General features: G+C 42.2%; 1 protein-coding gene across 1 annotated transcript in view; it reads right to left on the minus strand.

The window, feature by feature from the left end:
• Positions 1 to 3,040: 3,040 nt before the first annotated feature.
• Positions 3,041 to 19,129, minus strand: part of tox3 (TOX high mobility group box family member 3) — a 116,492-nt gene continuing 100,403 nt past the window's right edge. The window contains exons 6-9 of the mRNA XM_078210260.1: positions 14,706 to 14,786; positions 11,108 to 11,896; positions 5,753 to 5,928; positions 3,041 to 4,194 (exon numbers count right to left, since the gene is read on the minus strand). Coding sequence (XP_078066386.1) covers positions 4,134 to 4,194; positions 5,753 to 5,928; positions 11,108 to 11,896; positions 14,706 to 14,786 — 1,107 coding nt within the window. The 3' untranslated portion in view covers positions 3,041 to 4,133. The remainder of the gene's footprint in view (positions 4,195 to 5,752; positions 5,929 to 11,107; positions 11,897 to 14,705; positions 14,787 to 19,129) is intronic.

The following is a 19,129-nucleotide window of genomic DNA, read 5'->3' on the forward strand; positions in this document are numbered from 1 at the left end:
TGAGAGAGCGGGAGAGATGGCTGTGGCTGGTAGTATACCAGTGATGGTGCCAGGAGGGATCGGCCGCAGACAGGCAGCGGAACCCCCCTGACCAGAGGATGAGACATCACACCCCCTCTCCTCTGCCCCCCCCCCCCACCCCGACCAGACGTTGACCGTCAGAGAGCCGCTCTCTCCGCTTTCTGCTTTTTTTTTCTTTCGCGCTCAGGCGCGCTCTGTCAGATTTTTTTCGAACTGCGCACGCGCAGTTCAGAGCTCCAATCAGTCCGCCAGCGCTAAGCCCCACCCACAGCGCGAATCGGACCGGAGCACGTGTATGGGCGCGCTGGAAAGAGGATTCCAGGCGCGGATCTATTTGACGCCCAGATTCGGCACTTAGGCTCAAAATGGTAAAATTCCCCCCCATAGAAACCCTACAGTACAGAAAGAGGCCATTCGGCCCATCGAGTCTGCACCGACCATAATCCCACCCAGGCCCTACCCCCATATCCCTACACATTTTCCCACTAATCCCTCTAACCTACGCATCTCAGAACACTAAGGGCAATTTTAGCATGGCCAATCAACCTAACCTGCACATCTTTGGACTATGGGAGGAAACCGGAGCACCCGGAGGAAACCCACGCAGACACAAGGAGAATGTGCAAACTCTACACAGACAGTGACCCAAGCCGGGAATCGAACCCAGGTCCCTGGAGCCGTGAAGCAGCAGTGCTAACTACTGTGCTACCGTGCCGCCCCGGAGAGTGGCGACTAAGGGATTTTCACAGTAAATTCATTGCAGTGTTAATGTAAGTTTACTTGTGACACCAATAAATAAACTTCAAAATAAACAACTCTCCAGGATGGTGAATTCCAACAATATACATCCTTTGAGTGAAGTCATTTCTCCTCATCTCAGTCGTTTTAGATTCCCCAACCAGCAGAAACAATCTCTCAGCATTTACCTATCAAGCCCATTCAGAATTTTGTAGGCTTCAGTAAGATCTTCTCTATTCCTGAGAATCTAAGCCCAATTTACTCAGCCTCTCACCATAGGACAACTCCCTCATCCCGGGGACCAATTTAGTGAACCTTCGCTGTACAGCGTCTAATGCAAGTATATCCTTTCTTAAATGTGGAGACCAAAACTGCACATTGACATGGACCCACCAAAACCTGTACAATTGTGAGCAAGATTTATTTATTCTTGCATTCCAATCCCCTTGCAATAAAGGTGAACATGCCAATTGTTTTCCTAATTGCTTGCTGTGCCTGTGCACAGGGGGATAGGTGTGGGTTGGTGATGGTGATGCAAGGTTTATTCTGTTCTTGATTCTCTTGTGGGATGTGGATGCCAGCATTCATTGTCCATCCCTAATTGCCCTTGAACTGAGTTGCTTGCTAGGTTATTTCAGAGGGAAGTTAAGAGTCAACTGCATTGTTATAGGTCTCGAGTCACATGTAGGCCAGACCAGGTAAGGATGGCAGATTTCCTTTCCTAAAGAGCATTAGTGAATCAGAAAGGTTTTTACAACAATCGATTATAGTTATCATGGTCACCATTACTGAGGCAACAGAATGGCTCTGCCACCCGCTGCAGTATTTCAGGCTTGGGTCTTTTTGAATACAGCTGGTGAGATACAAACATTAATGGGCACTTCACTCCAGCTCTGTGGCTGTGCAGTGTTGGCAAATCAGGTGCTCAGCCGATGGGCAGCTCGGGCACAAGGGGAATAATTCCAGAGGGGGATGGCAATGGTTCACAGCGTGTTACAATATTTTTGCTAAGGCAGGATGTGCCCTCCTTCTCCCCGTAAAAACTCCCCCCTAAAAATAAAACTGTGGGCTTTCTCTAGAACACATGGGGCGACACGGTGGCTAGCATTGCTGCCTCACAACGCCAGGGACCCAGGGTCAATTTCGGCCTGGGTCACTGCCTGTCTGGAGTTTGCACGTTCTCCCCATGTCTGTATGGGTTTCCTCTGGGTGCTCCGGTTCCCTCCCACAGTCCAATGATGTGCAGGTTAGGTTGATTGGCCATGCTAAATTGACCTTAATGTCAGGGGATAAGCAGGGTAAATGTGTGGGGTCACAGGAATAGGGCCTGGATGGGATTGTAGTCGGCACAGACTCGATGGGCCGAATGGCCTCTCTCTGTACAGTAGAGTCTATGATTCTATGATTCACACTGACTGATTTAAATGGGTGGAGCACCTTGGGTCCATATCTGTTAAAATTCCTGCTTATCAAGATAATATTGGCGTTAGTACATTAGAACAATGAACAAAGAAAAGTATAGCACAGGAACAGGCCCTTTGGTCCTCCAAGCTCGGGCCGATCATGATGCCCTAATTAAACTAAAATAAACTTCTGCCCTTTTTCGGTCTGTATTTGCTTACAAATGAACACAATGGAGTGCCTGCAACTTCCCTCAAAATAATACATTCCCAGGACTTTTCAGAATGAAATCTCTTTCCAAATTTTTACTTTGGTTGAAGAAAACAACTGGCTCCGAGCGCTTGGTTAGAGTCTCAATGTGACAGTTACTATCTTGAACTTTAAAGCATGCAGTGTGTCCAGGTCATGTGCGTTCAGTTGCCCTACGTGGATTGTGGCACATCAATCATTGTAATATCCTGAAGTACCTTCTTTAAAGTTTATTTAGTAGTGTCACAAGTAGGCCGACATTAACACTGCAACAAAATTACTGTGAAAATCCTCTAGTCACCACACTCTGGCACCTGTTCGGGCACACTAAGGGAGAATTTAGCATGGCCAATGAATCTAACCAGCACGTCTTTCGGAGTGTGGGAGGAAACCGGAGCACCCGGAGGAAACCCACGCAGACCCGGGGAGAACGCGCAGACTCCACACAGACAGCGAACCAAGCCAGGAATCGAACCCTGATCTCTGGCGCTGTGAGGCAGCAATGCTAACCACTGTGCCACCATGCTGTTGTGTATTTACTTATTCTGTGGGAAAATGGCACTGTGCTGCAATCCACAAGGGAAAATTCATCGTTCACTGGATTCATGAAACATCATCGCGGAAGTATTTTCATGTCACTTTTATTACAGCCAAAATAAAAGAAATTAAAAGATCAGTTACAGTAGAGAAAGAAAACATTTTGTTTCCGAATGGAGAAACACTTATGCTTCACTGAAATGTCAATTGGTAATACGTCAACTATCGGCTTTCAATAATTAAATCTTAAATAAGACCACAAATTTTAATACAAAAAAATTAAATACAAACCAAAGTAAAAATATTAAACATGATTGATTTTGGTTTACAGGCTATTTTGCTAGCCATCCCTACCTTGACTACTGCATTAAAGAGGAGCTTTTTTAAAGCATTTGGCCTTATACACAACTCTCCTTTAAAGGAGGCACAGTTAAATTGAGCACACTATGCTAAGAAATTGCCGTACAAAGAGCAATTCCTACAATACAGTACATAGTAAAATAACTCTTTTTGGTTGCAGGACAAATAGATGAAACTAACAGTGGAGAAGATGTTATTATACGGGGTGTCACACGGTCGCTTATTACATGATGAACCTGGTTTCTTAAAAACTTACAAAATAATTACATCTGAGAAACCAATATTCTTAAACTTGGTCATTGTGTACAATTTGTAAAATGGAAACAATTACTGAGCAAAAAAAAATCATAACTCTCTTTTAACCCATTAAAAAGCATTCGAGCTATTGTGACGGAAAATGTAGTTAGCATTCCATTTAAGTATTATGCTTCACTCAGTACCCTATGTCTCAACTGGTCACAATGACATCACTCGTCATAAAAGAAAAGTAGTTTTTTTTCCCCATCTGAGTCTTCTCAAAGTCTTCAGCAATCATGCAGAGGCATGTCATTTACTAAAAGCCATGCCCTTTAAGTTCATGTCAAACAAAATAATCATCTGAAGCTACATTACACAATGTAAAATTGCTAGCTCTCCGGGCACTGGCAAGAAATGGCAGGTGGGCCTAAAGAAAGTCTGTACAGCCTGTCACTGGAAAGCCTTCTGAAGTCTGTGCCCATGTAGTTACAAGGGAACAAAGCATGTCAGCCTGCCTTTTCAGAACATCTTCTTGGCAGTCTGTCTGACAAATGCCGAGTTTTGGCTGCAAAAACATCGATGGCAAATCTTCACTTCACAGAAGCAGTGCTGCTCTGATTACGAGAGGCAACCCACGCCATGAAGATATCCCTACAGAAGACACAAGATTTTAAACTCGCTGCGGCACTCAAACAATAGTAGACAAAAACAATCTTAACATTGTAATATGTACTCCAAGACCAGTTATAGATGATTAAACTTCAGGGTTTTTTTTTTGCTGCCAATCAATCTGAACATGTGAATGAAAATGACATTTCAGCAAAGAGTTGAAATTAGGTTTTAGTGACAACATGCATCTTAACCTTTATCAGATCCGAACTCGCGAGGAATATTTCAGACAAAAGGCTGCATGTTGGCAGACTTGCTTCCCAATCTTACCACAATCCCGTTACCCATTTTATAATTTCAAATCTGTAAATAGAATTCCTGTAAGGGGGATAAAGGAAGCAGACTAAAGACATCAACACTCTCCTCAGTGGAATCTTCTGTAATTTTTCAATGCTCTGTTCACAGGTTGGTGTTTTATGGATAAAAAACTGGCAAAGAGGCTGCACCAGTGGTGGTAAAATAGGATTTACACCGTAAGCACCTCAAGTGTAATTTTCATAACACATGGAAGTTTTAACTGGGAGTCACTGTTCAATAGAACATCACAAAATGCAAAATAGCTTTTCTTTTTAAAAAACATCAAAAAGTGACATCCAGTCCAATGTTTCTTTCTGCTTGTTGTTCCCACATTTCATACTCCATGACTAATGGTTAAAAAGAATTACAAAGTCTGTGAACACCAGCATATGTATCATTATTTTCATTGCCTAGAAATAGGATGTGCAGAAAATATCAGCATCCAAAGAATTTTAAAATATGTACACATTCAGAAGTACCATGTACACCACTCAAGAGGTCAGACATTTATGTATTTTTATTCCGGGTTACAACAAAAAGGCGCAATTAAATGGCACAACGAACTAAGAGCTGAAATTCATGTTCACATCCAGGCAGAATGATAGATATGTAAACAGCTCCAGTGACCCTAGTACTACAATGCATCACAAGTACATTATGGTTTACTGTGTGAATGACTGCACTGGCTGAAACAGACGTTTTAATATTTTCAAAATCCACCAGATTAGTTGGTGGACGTTGAATTATCCCATATAATGCATCAGCTGTTTATAGTCCTCCGTCCATTCTAAATTCCCTAGATCAGTAAACTTCCATCTTTAAAAAGCATTGTTTCACCAGAATGATCTGTGCTTCATCAATGAAGAACACATGTCTGTGTATTCAGAAGATTCATCTTCCTGTACATCACTATACTTGATGGGATAAGCAGTGTTTTCTGTTCTAAATTGACATGATTGATGACTGAGATCCAGTTTGGCATAATGAAAATGGATATATAGACCACTACATAGAGTTATGTTCAAAATATAATCAAATGTATTGCCTAATCCTGATTTCCAGCCACAAATGAGCTTCCACCAAAAATATCAGTTAAATATCTCCTACCACTACTGTTTTGCAAATGGAGAGATTTGTGCATGCCTGCACAGGAATCATGTTTGCTTTGTGTGTCTTTGGAAAAATACATTTTTTTTTAGATAAAGTAACTAAGCTGATAAAACAGGTATATGTGAAATGTTACCTGCAGTGGTTAACTACACACTCGCTGCTACAGTATTCATTATCCCACTCCACGCTCTGGATTGGTGGATTTGTACAGCCAGTCCTCATGCATCGTATTAGAGTGGTAGCACCCACAGGAGCTGGTGGGGGAGAGCTGATGAAAGGCTGGACTTCAGGCGGAGGTGGTGTTAAGGTCTGGAAGTAGTTAAAAACTATTTAAATAGGCGAATCTTTTCTAATTAATCCAATGTTTTAAATGGTTCTGTGGTGGATAGCAAAGAGCCGGAGAACTTTATCTAACTCTGCAGTGCTCAATCGAGATGTAAATGTCATGGAATAATCATCAATAGTCAGCAGGGAATAACGGTACTAACCCCTCCTGCAATGATTAACTAGGGGTTCCTATGAGGTGTTTTCAGTCCTAATAGCTTGCCTTCATACCCCAAATGTGAAACTGCCCCCTGCTCCAGCCTCATGATAAGCACAGTGTCTACACAATGAAAGGGAATAAAGAAAATAGCCAGCCTCGGTTCTGAATACTAAGGTCAAGCACTAAACCTTATACATAGTAACAGAACTCACAATCATTCTTTTCAAGGGAGTGATTGACCTGTGGATACAGGAATGAAGAAAATTATACTTACTTTGGCTTCCAACAGACAAGGGCAAGCAAGGCTTGCATACAAATTAGAGACGCAAAATACTCTGCAGCTAAAGAGGGGTCATTTTAGGCAATGCCATCTCAAAAGAGCATTATATTCTGAAAGCCTGTCCTTGTGAATTCCACACAATAATTGGTAATTACAATTCAAATTAAAAATGAGTAAAAATACCATTTTGCACGCTTTAATCTTAGAATTTAATTGGATCAACAGTATGTGGCTCAAGTGTGCTATCCTCCCTCTGCATTTTCACAAAGCAATGTTAGCGCTGGAAAACTGGGTGGAGACACTTTTTGAATTGCATTCTATGCATCTTTGTTGCATGCAACATAATTACTAAAAGACTAACAAAAGCAAAAACACACAACTCAAATATATTCCTGCCTCCTTCCTTTATCTGATACTACATAATGACAATACCACGTCGCCATGGAAACAAACAGATAACCTGTATTGAAAGAAAGCAATGATAGATTACATGTACATGTGGTGTCATATCCAATTAAGTCAAATTGACTGTGCACTGCACTGTGCTCTTGCCCACACGGCAGATCAATAAATATGGGCTAAATGCAACAAAGTTCTCTATTTTTTCCCATCCCAACCTACTAAGTCCAAGACAGATCATGCTACTCTGATCCAAACACTGCTGCTAAGGGGGCAGGTGGTGCATAGACACCATTCAATCGTGGCCTATTCAGTCCAAACTACTCTAACACTCCATTCATGCATAGCAAAACACCATCTGGCCCTATTTTCCCTCCAGCAATCACAGCTGACCAAAAACGATGATAACAGCTGTTACAAAACAAAAGCCAAACAAAGGGGCAAGAAAGGTTATACTCAAGTCCAGTGCTGCAAACTACTCCATGAAGTGGGTAATAGAAAAGAGGCCTTTCAAATGCTTAAAGACTATTCAATGGAGCAAGGGAGAAGACACTGGTTAAACCTGAGATATTTAATCCATCTGTCTCAAAATACCGCAAACATCAATGGATCAGGTGATAATGGCCGACTGAAATTATGTTGCATACAGTCACTGGGGTTGTTTTACTCTAACTTAGTGATTAATGACCTAGTGCCAACTTTAATTAAAACTTTTGGTGTTCATTCAACTAATGTCAGAACTGTTTAATGGGAATGATGATACAGCTCTCCACCGCCATGGGAAAGAGCCTGGTGTGCTGTCTTGCCGCATTCCATGGAAACAAGTAAAATTAATTTAAACTTCGTCGAGTTAAAAAAGATCTGAAACGCATCCTATTCTTTTACGTGATTATGCATTTTTAACATCTAAAATACGTGTGCCATGAATAGGCAATGAAGGGATAGAAAACGTGTGTTCATGCAAGTGAGATATCACATTATAATTTTATATTTGTGGCGCCTAATTTCCCTAGGGTGGAAAGAGTCGCACAAACTTTAATTTCTGAAATAGCCAAAAATAAACAAATTAAAATATGAATCATATTACTCTTTTGTCAAAAGACAAAACTGTAATTATACCTGACAATAAAATACAAAAGCTGATTTGCGCTGAATTATCTTTATACAGCAGCATTGTCCAATTCATATTAATTTTCTGATAGCAGATGAAATGTAAATTGGAGGAGATAATTTTCACACACAAAGCTCTCTCTTCTTCCCATCTAATTTATTCCAAGCAATGGATTTCAGAATTTAATCAGACATTCAGAAAGACACCATTAAATATTTGCACACAAGAATCAAAATGCTGAAACAGTTGCAAAACACAAGAAAAATACATGTTTCCTTATCAATGAAACAACATAGTCCAGGCATAACACAATACCTGCTATTTTCTGAGCGCTCATTATTTTAATTTCTGTTTATAACTAATAGCTGGTAGCTATGGACACATACTATAGCATGTCCCCGGTGTGTATTGGGATTCCAGTCATGCATGACACTTGCTGTTTTTAATTTTCATTTTATCATCAGCAGTTTAAGGTTGTTGCCAGCACTCATTTGCAATTTTAACCAGACTTCTTCACTATAGCTTCTGACAGGACAGATGCTGTAATTAATCACTGGAGACAGCTGGGGACGGCAGCCATGCTGTTCCAGAAAACATTACGATGGCAGCCTCATTTCTGAAGCACTTGGATGAGAAATGAAATAATGTGAACTGCTAATCCCATCTGTGCACAGGCGGTATGCACAAAGGTGCTCAGTACTTTTTCTCTCAATGCTATTAATACAAATTACAGATTAATTTACTGGTGAGAAAGTAGACAACTGATAAGATTGTGTACTACTCTGCTCTATTTAGAAGAACACACAATTCTTTGCAATGGATGTTTGTCCTTTAATAATCAGAGCCCCACTTTTAAAACTTAGTATCTACCAACTGTAACATTGCTGCGTTATCTGCAGTGGGTATCATGTCATCTGGGCAGCATGGTGGCAACAGTGGTTCGCACTGCTGCCTCACAGCGTCAGGGACCCGGGTTCAATTCCAGCCTTGTGGAGTTTGCACGTTCTCCCTGTGTCTGCGTGGGTTTCTTCCGAGGACTCCGGTTTCCTCCCACACTCCAAAGGATTAGGCTGATTGGCCATGCTAAATTGCCCCTTACTGTCGGGGGTATTAGTATAGTAAATATGTGTGATTACGGGGATAGGGCCTGGGTGGCATTGCTGTCGATGCTGGCTCAATGGGCCAAATGGGCTCCTTCTGCACTGTGGGGATTCTATGATTCTATCCATTGATTTTTCCTAGTATTTTTTAATTTGTATGTATACATTTCTGAATATCTTTTAATTCAGGATGGTGGGTTGCAAGAGCAACATATTGCACTTGGATATTTTGTGGATGACTGGGGAGGACTATCAACAAAAAATTGCGTTCAATGTTACACAAGCGAGTTCAATGGAAAAGTATTGTTTATAAAACGTGAGGCACATAGAATCTCTCACCAATTGGAGTTACAATTCAATTCCTGCTTCAGGTCAACTGAACTCATTTCAGACTCTTTGTTCCATTTAACACTGGTCACTGGAGATAGGACAGCAGATACATTTGCAAACCAGCTTACAAGTACATAGTGTAACTGCACTTTCCCGATTGTCATCTGATTGCAGACTCAGATAATAAGTGCATTATCCACTGGATTCATTCCATGAGTGTGAAAGGACTATCAAAAGCAATGAATTATGAAGGACTTTCTGATGACTGAACTGAATCCAGTAAGCTTTTCCCTTTCTGTAATACATTTGTTGAGTTCCCAACAAGGAAAGACCAATACCAGTTGTTATCTGGGGAAGTGATAGCCTCGTGGTATTATCACTAGACTGTAAATCCAGAAACTCAGCTAATGTTCTGGGGACCTGGGTTCGAATTTGGTGGAATTTGAATTCGATAAAAAAGATCTGGAATTAAGAATCTACTGATGACCATGAATCACAACTCATAGAAATCATAGAATCCTACAGCGCAGAAGGAGGCCACTCAGCCCATCAGGTCCGCACTGACAACAATCCCACCCATGCCCCATCCCCGCAACCTCACATATCTACTCCGCTAATCCCTCTAACCTATGCATCCCGGGACACTAAGGGGAAATTTAGCATGGCCAATGCACCTAACTGGCACATCTTTGGAGTGTGGAAGGAAACCGGAGTACCCGGAGGAAACCCACGCAGATGCGGGGAGAACGTGCAAACTCCACACAGACAGTGACCCAAGCTGGGAATTGAACCCAGGCCCCTGGCGCTGTGAGACAGCAATGCTAACCACTGTGCCGCCCTTTCCGAATTGTCGGAAAAATCCATCCGGTTCACTAATGTCCTTTAGGGAAGGAAATCTATCGTTCTTACCTGGTCTGGCCTACATGTGACTCCAGAGCCACAGAAATGTGGTTGACTCTCAACTGCCCTCAATTTCAAGGGCAACTACAGATGGACAATAAATGCTGGCCAGCCAGCAGTGCTCATGTCCCACCAGTGAATAAAAACAGTTATTCCCAAGAATAATGCTAATGATGCATCTCATGGACTCTGGTCCCTTTCTGATTGTTGGCTGGTATCACCCAAGTGGTGTGACTGCCATTGAGAGCTGACATTGTCTACTTATGCAACTTTAGTTTTAATTTTAGTTCTGCATTGATGTGGTAGAATTGTAAAAATGGTATTAATTCTAAAAACATACATGGAATGTGGCAAATTAGTCCAAAATCCATAACTATACAGAATAATTTATTAGACGTCACCGATTAATCTAAAGCTTTTTTAGTCAATGTAAATCTTTTCTTACTGATCTAATTCTGCAGTCACCTTTTGGCAAAATATATCTTTGCTGTGTTAAATATTTAAATTTGACCATACCAATTGCCATGTGTATTTAAAATTCTGGCTTTAATTTAAGTCTGTCAGATTATTGTTTTACATTTTCTTCAAAGAAATATAAGGGTACGTGTCACTGTAGAAAATGTATTTTATCCGAAGCTCAGCCTCACATCAACATAATGTGCATAATTGATATGAAAAAAATCCATGCTGGATCAGTTTACCACAAGACAAAGCGCATCTTGAAGTACATATTTATTTATTTATAACAAAGAATCTGAGGTCATCAATACACCAAATTCATCAATCTTTCAGATCTCGTCCATTTTAGAATATTAGTCATGTCAGCTTAAAATGACATGTCACCTTGTTTTGCTGGGAAGTTTTCATGTTAAAAAGTTACTGACCTGTGGCAATACTTGGGTCTGGGCCTGGGTTTGTAGTGGCGATTGTTGCTGTTGCTGGGCTGGCTGTGGACTTGAGCGTGTGGGGACTGGGGAAGTGATCTGTGAGGCCACCACTGACTGTGAGGCCACGGGGGAATGCTGAGGTGGCGAGTGCTGGGATGGGTGCTGCTGCTGTTGTTGCTGCTGTTGTTGTTGCAGCTGCTGGATTTGCTGTTTCTGCATGTGCTGTAGCTGCATTTGCTGTAACTGCTGCTGAATCTGCTGCTGTTGCAACTGCTGCTGTAGCTGCTGCTGCATATGCTGCTGGATTTGCTGTTGGTGCATTTGGTGGTGCATCTGCTGCTGCTGCAATTGATGCTGCTGCATTTGGTGCTGATGCTGCTGGATTTGCTGTTGCTGCATTTGCTGTTGCATTTGTTGCTGCATTTGATGCTGCTGAAAGTGTTGCAATTGATGTTGCTGCATCTGTTGCATCTGGTGTTGCTGGGGCTGCAAGGGAGGGCTTAGCTGGGGTGAAGGTGGAGTGGGGACCATGGAGGTCCCCATGGGCGTAGCAATGTTTGTGGACATGTTTGGTGTGATAGTAACTGATGCCACCAGCTGATTGCCTTGCAAGGGCAACCTCATTGGTTTGGGGGCTATTGCCCTTGGCAGTGTCTGGGTTGATGCTGAGACAGATGCATGCTGGGAAAGTGACTGATTCATAAGGAGGGAAGTTGAGAGACTAGTCGATGCTAAAGTCTGCTGAACAGATCGCATGGTCTGAGCTTCAGCTGATTCAGCAGCAGCCTGCAGAGAGAACAAAATGCCAGAACCTTAAAATAAGTAACACACTCGAACTTCTATAAAACACTCTATATTCATGCAACAACGACAGCACTTTTTAAGGAAAGGTAACTGAAAACATAAATCATAGAATCCTACAGTGCAGAAGGAGGCCATACGGCCCATCGAGCCTGCACCGAAAACAATCCCACCCAGGTCCTATCCCCATAACCCCACATATTTACCCTGCTAGTCCCCCTGAGACTAAGGGGTAATTTATCGTGACCAATCCACCTAACTCACACATCTTTGGACTGTGGGAGGAAACTGGAGCACCTGGAGGGAACCCACGCAGACACAGGGAGAACGTGCAAACTCCACACAGACAGTGACCCGAGGCCAGAATCGTATCTGGGTCTCTGGTGCTGTGAGACAGCAGTGCTAACCACTGTGCTACCATGCTGTCATGGGCTGTCTTTTCCTTTTGCATTTGTAATGATCATTTTTGTGCCATAACACAATAAGATGACTTGCAAAAAGAGGAAGTCCACAATTCCAAATGATTGATTCCTACACCGATGAGGGCAAGTTTCAAGGAGAACTCCTCGCTGAAATCACCACATAAAATTTGCTCCAGTATTTAGCAAACAAAATGGAGAAATATAAATAGGGAAGGAGGAGTTGGCAAGATGAAGTTGGATTAGCTACGGGTAAACACATTTAGCCACTTTTCCTTTTAATTCAGAAAAGATTAAATAGAACTATGTCAGTGGAATACAGTTTCTATCAATTCTAAGGCGCATTATGGATGTGGCTAGTCATCTGGTAAGTTGATCTTATGCATCATTATCACATTACTGTGAAGGAAAATAACTCAGCCATCCATGTAATATAAAACAGTAATGAAAATCAGATAATATCAATAACATGCTGTGATAAATATCAATTAGATCAAATATAAACTAATCAGGAAGTGGAATAGTATGGAAATCATAAACTAGCCTATGGCAAATATGATATTTTAAATCTTTTTATTGGCATAACGGATGTGGTAGTTAATCAATTGCTTTTTCATGTTTTGAAACAACAGGTGCTGATCAAACAATTATTGAAGAAAAATCAGATTACCGAGATAACTTTTCTAATGTGTCCATTCATGAGAGAAAGTGGTAATGGGCAATATAAATAAATACTGTCAAATAAAATTAATCTTTCGGTATTAAATTTTTATTTTCTGAGACAAATTATTTGAAAGAACTCCAATTGATTCTCCATTCCTTGCTTACGGCTCCAGTGCATTCACTTCCAACCATTGTACTCGTGATATTTAACATTTTCCTAACTACCAAATAATGGTTGCATTGATATTAGTTGTAAATCTCTCTCAAATAATTTGACAAAACTCTATACACTGAAAAAGTAAGTAGCTGTACCAGCACGTTGAACCTTCGATAAGACAGATTACAAATTGGAAAATTAATGCATTAAGTGGATGGTTAATCAGGAAATTTGCATGTACAGAATTTAAAACAGTTGTGAATCTTAATTCCCCACCATCTCTATTACATCGTTGACCCTCTCCAATTCTTTGCAACACTATTTAAATGAACCATTAAGAATCAGCAGTCTCCTTTCAAAAGTCTCTACCAGCTCTTGGCCAAGTATTATGGTCTTTATTTTCCAATATTCCCAGAGCTCCAGAACTCTTCAACTCAAATCACCCTCAAAATACCACTAGACCCTAAAACTCTATCCAGTCCTGCCAGACCCTACGTCCTGCTCCCATGGGTTGATCAGACCCATATAAAAATGAGTTATGCAGGTGTGCCACAGGGTGTAATAATGCAGCACTGATTGAACCTCATTAGCATCATGTTTATGGAAGAAAAGAAAGAACTTGAATTCATGTGGCATCTTTCGTGACCTCAGGACGTCCCAAATGCTATACACCCGTTGAAGTAATTGTGAAGCTTTGTCACTGTTGTCATGCAAGATATGTATTAGGTAATTACAGTAAGGTCCCACAAACAGCAATGAGTGGGTAATCAGTTTCAGTGAAATCGATTGAGGGATAAAGATTGGGCTGAATAATGGAAGATACGAACATATGTATCGGGAGCAGGAGTAGGCCATTCAGCCCCTTAAGCCACTCCACCACTTGAAAAGATTGTGACTGATCTGACTGGGATCTCAATTCTACTTTCCTGTCTACCCATGATACCCTGACTCCCTTGTCTATCAACAATATACAATTAAGAGTAACAGTGGACCATTCGGTCCCTTGAGCCTGCTCCACCATTCAGTAAGTTTATGGTTGACCTTGGTCTTCGTTGAAAACTTTCACGGGACATTATAAGTCCAGCTGAGGAAGGAGATGAGTTTAACATCTCATCTGAAGGACAGTGTAGCAGTCCTTCAGTACTTCACTAAGGTTCATCCTAGATTATGCGCTCAAACCTGTGCAGTGGGCTTGACGTACAATCTTCTGACTTGGATGCAAAAGTGCCACCACTGACACATGACTGGCCGATATCATGTCTTTGCTCAATTCTGTTTGAACTAAAGCATATTTTGTTCCTCAGATTTTGGAGATGGAATTTGACACAAATTATTGCAGTGACTTTATTTCGTCAGTTGACAAATGACAAATTCAATATATGCTGCACAGCATTTTTATCACTCACTTTATACTCCAACTTGTGACATAAAACCAAATTCTGTTATGTGATTTGTGATATTTTAATTAAGTTTGACTCCAGTAGTAACCCACTACCTATTATGAATCCCACATAAATAAACAGACCACATTCAACATGCACATTTAGAAGATTACCTTTGAAACAAGGCTTGCTCGATATGCAGCAAGTGCTTTTAGGTATTCTTTTTTCGCAGCTTCGGTTTTTCTTTTGTATACCTGCATGCAAGAACAGATATTTTGAAGGTTAAAATTCTCATACAATTATTAACCTTGTACGTTTATTAGTTTTGCAAGAAAACTATGCAGAAAAATATTTCAGGGTGTCGTGTAGCAATTTTATAGCCTTTGCTTATGGGGGGATTTTTATTTATGCAACTTGCAGATCTTCAGAAAAAACCCCTCTGATGTTTAACAATAACAACTTGCTGCTAAATATCAGATTTAAAGTAAAATGGGACCCAAGGAATGGAAATGGGTCACTTGAACATGAAGGGTAAAAAAAATAAGGGGGGGGGTAGCTAAATGCTGATTTAAAGTACAGTTTTGAGATGTTTTTTAAAGTAGGGGGGAAGTGGAGAGGTGATGGGGTTAGAGAGTTGGCTGCTTAATAGAGAAGAAGACTCTTCCATCAACAGTGGAATGAAGGAGGGGGGAAGAGAGAGAGGGGGAGAGTGGGAGAGAGGGAGACTGAGAGAGGGGGAGAATGAGAGCAGATGGAATATGAAGTTGATGGTGCAACTGAATTTAGTATGGGTAAGCTCAGGGTTAGCTATGTTATAGACATGTTGAGCTTGTGGGTGGTGAAGGATGGGAAATTGGAACGGAATCTCGAAGATGTTGCCGTCAGATAAGGGAGGAGACAAGTTTCACCTTTGCAAAGTTCTTGGACTTAATCAAATGCAAAGCGCAGCACTGCAAACTGGATACCTTAAAATAGCTGGCACTTTCTCACAGAGCTACCTGTCAGGGGAAATATCTCTTAGAAATTGGAAGAAAATAAAAATGGCCACAGAATAAAAGATAGGTATAGGAATCAGGAAGAAAAAGTAAGGTCTGGATTTTCATCCCAGAGTGGGAGTCAGGAAAACTCCCGGCTTGGTCCACCTGCCTTGGGAGAAAGAGCCTGCAAAGGCAGGATCTTCATTGCTGGGGACAGCTGTGGGCTGGAGTTGGACTAGTTGACCCAGCAAAGAATTTGGAGGCAGTCATGGGGGCTTTCAGGTGCCATGATATGGGACTTTGTCCCAGTTAAAATAAGCAACACAAAGGCCCTCCAGTCTTCACTTCTCAAACACTCCCTGTAGCCCATTCATGCCACCATATGACCCCCACCCAATCCCTCATGCTAAGCTCTGCCATTCCACCCAGACCCCAGTGCCTCTCATGCTTCCCATGCTAAGTCATGGCACTTCCATGCACATTGACCCACTATACATCGCCTAGAAAAACCATATAGTGGCAATAGGATGTGTAAAAAATGTTTTTAAAAAGCCTCATTATGTATGTTTGGCTGAGAGCCCAGACAACTATTACTCTTGTTGAAGTACATGCACCTCAAAGACAACATTGCTTGGTTGATAGCTCAGGCTCTCTGACTTTTGCTATCAATTTCACAATGTTTATTTATACAAGATTAAGTGGTTTCAATGGTTTGCGCCTATTGTTACTAATACTTTAAAGAGTCTAGATGATTGACACTTTTATGAAATTTGTGTTGAAATTATTTATTTTTAATATAGGAGAAAGCAATGTTTTAAAGCTTTTCTTTACACATCTCACTTTCACTATAGGACTAATTGTTTTTAGACAGTGTATAGTGGGTCAATGGGCATGGAAGTGCCATAGCTTGGTTTGTGGGGCATGAGGGATCTTAGGGGCTGGATAGAAGGGCATAGCTTCACAAAGGGGGCACGAGGCGGATTTATTGAACCTACCCTTTAAATGATCCCTCATGCAGACTAGGGACCATGAACCACGGTTCTTTAAAAACCTGGCCTGACTCCATGAAAATTGTGGAGGAATAGGACATGCCTATCCTTGCAATGGAGCTATCCAAGTTGGGAGTGCTGAATATAGACAAGTGATAGGAACCAGTCCGTACCCTTTAAAAGGCACTCACAAAAATCGGACAACCTGGGAATGGGGTTAGGAATTCTGGAATCAGGACCCACTGACTATTTTTGAAGGGCTCCGAAGACATCCCAACTCATGAAAATCCAGGCGTAAGAGGGGAGAAATATAGGAAAAAGGTGGCAGAACAATATAGAAAGGAAACAGAGGGAAGGGATGAAAAGAAACAAACAAAAAAAGAGAAGTGGAGAATGAAAGAGTAAAATGAAAGCAGGTTATGAACCTGATTGAACAAAGATCAGGTGGTGTTCTGATTTTTTTTCTGGTTGTTAGCTACTTGGATTAAGAAAGTACAAAATGGTGTGAATTTGGGGTTAGTTTTAAGTTTTTGTGATAATATTGTGAAGTGGGCAATGTCAGACTAACACCTATACACTTCAGCTGATTTTCCTTTTTTTGACCTTATTGAAATGAAAAATGCAAAGAAATTGTATAATGACCGACCAATAAAATCCTACCTTTGACTGTTTGTTTACTGGGCTAAATTTCTTGCTAGTGGTGAAGTAACAGCACTTGGTGCCAACCTTGAAAAACTGCCCACAACAATCGAGCAGTAAACGTTTAAAAAAATGTGGAACTTTCATTTATCATAAAATAGAAATTAAATACTCCACAAATATAACAGTGACGATTCTCCACACCCGCTGTGCTGCTTTAGCAATCCAGCTGGGAGACTCAAATGGAGGCCATGTAGTAGGCTTCCCGTAGGGTGCCGTGGGCTTACCGCTGGGTGCCATGGCCTCTGCGCATCTCCGGGACTGAAGTCTCTAGGCTCGCTAGTGTCTCCCCCCGACTCCAAGAGTATTTCACTCCAGCGGGGATTACAATAGCTCCCCACTAGTGGGGAGCTGGTGATCCAACCCCGCTGGAGTGCAGTGGGGCCATCGAGGCCCCCCAAGGAGGTCGGAGTAAGGGGAGGGAGGGAGAGTGCCCCCTGGTCATTGCCAGTTTGGCACTGCCAGCCTGGCCCTCGGCACTGCCCAAGGAGCAAAGTGGCAATGCCCAGGGGACATCTTGGCACTGCCCATTGGTGGGCTTATAGGGGGTGGGGGAGATCAGTGGGGGTGGGGGCCCTGCTGCCACTCTGCACTCGCTAGAGACAGAGGGAGGGAGAAGAGCAATCGGGGGCGACAGGGAAATCAGGACTGCCGTGGTGCGGGGGCGGTGGTGTAGAGATCGGGCCAACAGAGTGGATGTGGATCGGAGCTTGCCAGAGATCGAGCTGCCCAGCGTTCGAGAGGCCGGCAGTGCAGGGCTACTGCACATGTGCCGATCTCCGCTATGACAGATTAGCCCATGCGCAGTGGCCCACTCAGTGCTATGCTGCCGGCTTCTCCAGCAGGAATAGCTTCTTAATAAGATTCAAGCTAGTGCACTCTGCAGTGCATAGAATGTAGGAGATTTATTCTGAAACTCCCACTGAAAAAAGAACAGTGGTATTTACTCCAGTTTTTATGCAAATTCGGCACTTAGAAGCTTTTTGGGAGAACCCCACCCAACATTCGCTTTTCAGGCCCTGTAAGGGGTTAGTACACTGTTAAAAGCCCGGTTTATACCTCATTCAAGAAGGTGTCCTTTTTCGAGGTTGTTTTTTTAAATAGCAAGACTAACAGCTTAAAAAGTTTTCATTTATTGATTCAGTATGTGTTTTGTGGGGGCAAGGGATAGACTCAACAATACACCCTCTGGGGAAAACACAGAATTACTGTTAGTAACATCTGGATTTTACCACTGCCGCTGGGTGTTTTTTCGTTGGGATGGCGGGGGGGAGGGGGCAACTAAAATACAAGGGGCATTGAGCCCACTACCTTCCCATCCACCCCCCAAGTTGTCCACCATAAAAGGTGGGTGGGCTGGCTCTGAAATTAGCATGCTGTCTGTCATTTTTAATATAAATAATTCGGGGTCAATGGAATTTGGAACCAAGCCAACCAACGGGAATATTACACTGCCAAAAACATGGACAGGTAGGCAGTCCATTTACTGAGCACATGTTGAAAAAAGACAGGAGGAAAGTGGGAGGCGCCTCATTCAGGGCATGCCCTGTGGGCATCAGTGGCACTTCCACCAAGATATTACTCCATTTTGTTCTTTTTCACCTGACCTCCAAAACCAGCCACCCCATCCTCAGCCCCAGAGACCCCCCACAGGCTGCTCGATCCCCCCTCACCACCAAAAAGGCCCGACTTACCTGGCTCTGGCATCAATCCTTTCTTCATCGTGGAGCTGCTTGCAGTACTGGCAGCTCCCAATATTGGGTGTTGGCACTTCTGGGATGGCTGGAAGTGCCAATCAATTAAATTGGCCAGCAGCACTCAAGGTCAGGACATTCTCTCCCTGAGGGGCGGAACTGCCACTCTCCTTTAGCCCACCAGAAGTAAATGTTGTATGGCTGCATACAGGCTTCCTTATAGTGCCTTGGGTGACGG

This window comes from Mustelus asterias, chromosome 4, assembly GCF_964213995.1.
Source record: "Mustelus asterias chromosome 4, sMusAst1.hap1.1, whole genome shotgun sequence".
Taxonomy (NCBI): domain Eukaryota; kingdom Metazoa; phylum Chordata; class Chondrichthyes; order Carcharhiniformes; family Triakidae; genus Mustelus; species Mustelus asterias.